The sequence below is a fragment of the Cornus florida genome, unplaced genomic scaffold (genome assembly GCF_030987335.1).
Source record: "Cornus florida cultivar Cherokee Brave unplaced genomic scaffold, ASM3098733v1 CherokeeBrave_3.0.0_Hap2_Chr07, whole genome shotgun sequence".
NCBI classification, from domain to species: Eukaryota; Viridiplantae; Streptophyta; class Magnoliopsida; order Cornales; family Cornaceae; genus Cornus; species Cornus florida.
Window position 1 is genome coordinate 20,977,074 of NW_026775577.1, and position 4,803 is coordinate 20,981,876.

Below are 4,803 nucleotides of genomic sequence, written 5' to 3' on the forward strand. Positions count from 1 at the left end.
ATATATCCCACTACAAACAAAAGGGCCCTTCTAGACAAAAATAACTGAATTGTTTCTCCTACATTGTTAATTCAATAAGAATTCTTGAAACTAACAGATTTACTCATGGTCATTAATTCAATAAAAAAATTTCAAACTAACAGAATTACTCATGGAAATATTTTTTTATAAATTAATAAACAGTCTTCAAACCAAATTAAAAAAATTAATAAGTTCCAAAGTTTTCAACGTACTATGCCGAAATAAACTATCCAAAGTACATTCCTTCAATGCAAAACTAATTAAACAAACCAAATTATATTTTTCCAACATACCAAATTTAACAATCCAAATTACATTATTCTTTTATCACACCAAATTAAACAAACCAAATTACATTATTCCAAACCAAAGTACAAAAGTCTTAAAACAGAGATAAGTAGTTCACACATAAAATACATTAAAAACAACTCTCAAGTCTCTTTTAAGGTTTTCCATGAGAATTACATGAATTGTAGAGCTGAAAAGAAAATGATATAAATGTTACACCAAATTAAGAGTATAAATTAAAGAACAATATTCTTGGAAAAAAAAAAAAAAAACCAGAGAACAAAAAGAAACACTGAACTTTTACATAAATTAGTAAATATAACACTCGATCGAGCTCATACTATGCCTTGACACTATCCATAATGAGCTCAGGTTTTGATTAGTAAATATAGCACATAAGCTTATGTTTTGATTTTTGATTAGTTAAAATAACACTCAAGCTCCTGCCATGCCTTAAAAATGGGTATGATTAATATAATTGAAAGAATTCCAAAAGGTTTCTCTTTTCTTCTTTCCCATAGGTGAAAAATATAAAGGCACATGAATAGACCAAAAAAAAAAAAAAAAAAAAGAGTTTAAAATTCCATATACTCAATTGAATCAATCAATTATCTATTTTATCATTCAACCAATGAAATTCTGTCAAAATTCAATCAATGAAATTCTGTCAAAATCTCAACACTTTTCTTAATTTATCTATTTTATTTTCCAATCTACTTATTATTATTTTCATTTCTAATCTAACCACCATTAAAATATTTTGCATATTTAATTCATCCTTGAGGCAAATCTCTTCTATGTCGCGGCTGCAGCTTCTCTTCCTGCAGGGTTGTTCCACAGGTTGTGGACGGTTCTGGCTATTATCCTAATAGTATTGGCTGGATGGTAGTCAAATTGAATGCTATTGAATGTTGTTGTAGGGGGTGACACTCATCTTGTTGCTAGGGTTCCTTTTTTGTTAATTTCTGTTGCTCAGATTGAGCAAATGATTCCAGCGATATTAATATATTACTAAGATTTGAACTCTTGACCACCCTTTGGGAAGTAAATGTTTGATACCGCTAGACCACTAACTCATTGATTATTGTAATTTACTTTTGATGATTCTTGCTAGAGTTTTTTCATGTTTTCCACCCTATTTAGGGACACAAAGTACATTCATTCTTATTTATACACAAGCTTATCTTTTAAACCAAAAAAACAAAAATAAAAATAAAAAATAAAATAAAATTATGCGAAGGCATAGAAATGGGCCAAATTTCATGTAGTGTTTTAATGCAAGAATCTACCTCTTTAAATGCAAAGTTTTAATGCAAGAATCTACATCCACTTGGCCATTAAAGAAATAGGAGATTTGAACAAACTTCTTGTCCTCTGACTTGTCTTTGGAAAAGTTCATATGTTTAAGATCATTTTGTTACAGCTGTCATTTCCTCAAAATGAATCCATCCAAAGTGATAGATTTTAAATTAAGAGGTCGTCTAAAAAGTGAATCAGGCTGTTCAAAACTAGCTAGGGGGACATCTAAATGGGTCCTCTTTGAATGAAATGTGTAAAAGAAGGATGTGAAGTATGGACAACTTTTTCCAAAAAAATTGCAGCACAAAAACATAAAAGTTGTTAGCAGCTTCCAAATTTAGTGAAACTAGCACAGTTTAATTAAAATGAAGGATCTGAAATGTAGTACTAAAGCTAACAAGTGAAGATTTTCCTTTAAGAAAAATTTAGAATCTGCATAGCCCCCTAGCTCACAATAAAAAAACCCAAGTCACATTCGTTTTGTAAATTAATGAATTAGTAATACATACCAAGGTGTTATTTCACTTTCTGCTGCGATATTTGATAATCTCCTCCAAAATCTCCTCCCTCGCCGTCATTATATGACGGCTACAGTCATCAATATGTTTACTAAAACTCTTGATGGTTTGCGTAAACTTATTCAGCTCCTCTTTGATCGCATCCATAGCCAGCACCACAGCCGCCTCTTCTGTAAGATCCAAATCAGCATTCTTCAACATTGACTCAATCTCACCTTCCAATTTCTCCATACTTAAGTTAATGTTCTCCAACTCCGCGACTGCAATTTCTGTCCGACCCTCTAATGAACTAATTATCTCTCTCTGTGCTTTCAGTTCATCCTCATACTTCATACAAAGGGAATCAGTGCATACAATAATTGCCCCAAATCCTGCAGCTGCAGCCGGCAAGCCCGTCAAAGCCGTTGCAACAACACCACTCGTTGTCCCGATCAATTCCATAGCGGCTTTCCCTAAGCTCATCATAAACCCTGTTGAAGTAACAGAACCCGTTGTCCCCAACTCCGTAACAACACTAGCAACCAAGGCCGTCGCCATATTAGGTGCATAAATCGCGACCACCACAACAAAACATATCACAAGAGAAGCAACAGTCAACCCCAAAATTACATTCTTTACAGTCCTCCAAGTCTTCATTTCCTTCAACTTCTTATCAAGCTCACTCTTCTTAGCTTTCAATTTCTCTAACATTAACTTTTGGTTCTCATAAACAGATTTTAACAAGGAGAAGAATTCTTCAGTAAATGGGTTACCTGCATTCTTGAATTTCTTCAATTCCTGTAGCGTCTTCAAATAGATTTTCCTATTCCCATCCGACCCTTGTCTCTGTTCTTTCTCGAATTGCTGTAAACCGCCTCCAATCATCACTTGGCTGTCTCGGGCACGCTTGAGGCACTTCTCGAGAGCGTTACAAAACTTCAAAGTCTGAAAACTGTTGTCGAAGTAGTCCTTCCCAACATCACGCAGGTCATCATTCTTCACTATGTCAATTTTGCATTGGAGAATGTGTTCCCCCGCTTGTTGATTCATTTTAAGGAAGCTGTCTGTGAGAACTTTCAGTGAGTCCAGAGAGAGTGGCCGGCCCTCGACGCCCTCCGCGAAGGTGTTGATGACTCCGGTGGTGTTTTGTTGGAGGGCCGAATCAAATGCTTTGAGATATGGGTCGATTTGACACGCCGCATCATAGGAGCTAAATTCTGGCTCCACGTCTAGATGTTGTTCCTTTACTTTGCTAGAATGAACACCCATTGTAGTGCCAAACTTGGATTCAATAAAAGAGAAATTTTTGAAATTTGGAAGTTTGGAGATGTGTTAGATATGAAGATAGATAGTAGGTATGGCGATTCAGCTGCAATGACAGAGTTGAAACGGCCAAAAACCACCCCTCAAATCTAACTGTAAGCAAATGGAAAAATGAAAACAAACATTGTACAAATAGGGTGTCCAACCCGATTTAAATATTGAAATTAAATGATACTTTGGCCGGAGTCTTTACCAATGAAGTCTTCCGACTGAGTCTTTTGCTCGCATCACATGCATCTTGCGAAAGAATTGGGGGTCTGGTTGAGGTGAAAATCACCTGAAATAGTGTGGCATTTTTTTCATTTTGAAATGAGTGGTACATAAATGGCCATGTCATCCATGTAACACTTTCACCTTCAATTGTGCTAATAATTCCCTTGAAACATCTCTCAAATATAAATCTAACATAAAGTAATGCTGAAATGCATGTTTTTTTTCTTTTATTATTCTAAAAATGCCCAAGGATATGTATGCAAATAATCTCTTATTGCAAAGGTGTTATGTTCAAATTAATTATATTTAATCTACCTTTAAGGATTTTCTTACCTTTCAAAAAATAATAATAATAATAGACTCCTATCTATATATTTCCTCTAATAATATATTATCTCTTTGTATTATCTTTCCCTGAGTTAAGTTAGAAGTTTTACATTTCATAGGACTTAATCCCACTAATCCCACTCATAAGCTAGAAAATTATAATATATGTATTCTTCTACCGATCAAATGGAGATAAAAATAATAATTTGTTCTCACACTTGTCAGATTAATAGAGAAGTATATCATATTGAATGAAAATCTCAATTCTCTTTATAATTATTAAAATAATTTTTCCCTATTAAAATTTTATATAGTTATTATTTTTCATTAATTTAATTTAAAATTAAATTAAACCTACTTATTCATTATGTATATATAATACATTTAATTAAACTTTAATTTTGACAAATATATATATATATATAATTCTTTATATAGCAACAAATGGGTGTTGAAATTCAAAACAACAATATTTTCTTGGGTAAAGTGCAGAAAACATCCCAACAGTATCCTTACACTGCGCTCCTTGTGTCTATTTTCGTCATTTAACAAAATATGTATTTTTAAATAATATGTAAAATAGGTATATATTATATAAGGGCAATTTAGGTGAAATTATACCTTAAATGGGTCATGTAAGACTTATTTGCACAACGTGATATTTTAAGGTATTTTTCGCACATAAAGGATGTGATAAATATACTATAAAATTGTGTCATGTATGCATTAATTTTGTTCGCAATTACTTTAGGTCCAAGCAAGCCCAGCCCCAAACAACCTGCTAGAGTAAGATGCCCAATAACTCGAAAATGAAACCTTAATGAGTCACTATTTC

The 4,803-nt window shown here is 33.1% G+C and overlaps 1 protein-coding gene across 1 annotated transcript; it reads right to left on the reverse strand.

Annotated features, from left to right (window-relative positions):
- Positions 1 to 1,327: 1,327 nt before the first annotated feature.
- On the reverse strand, positions 1,328 to 3,675 carry LOC132266755 (UPF0496 protein At4g34320-like). Its single transcript, XM_059767740.1, has one exon. It carries the CDS (start codon positions 3,372 to 3,374, stop codon positions 2,130 to 2,132), a length of 1,245 nt encoding a protein of 414 aa, XP_059623723.1. The 5' UTR covers positions 3,375 to 3,675; the 3' UTR covers positions 1,328 to 2,129.
- Positions 3,676 to 4,803: the final 1,128 nt, after the last annotated feature.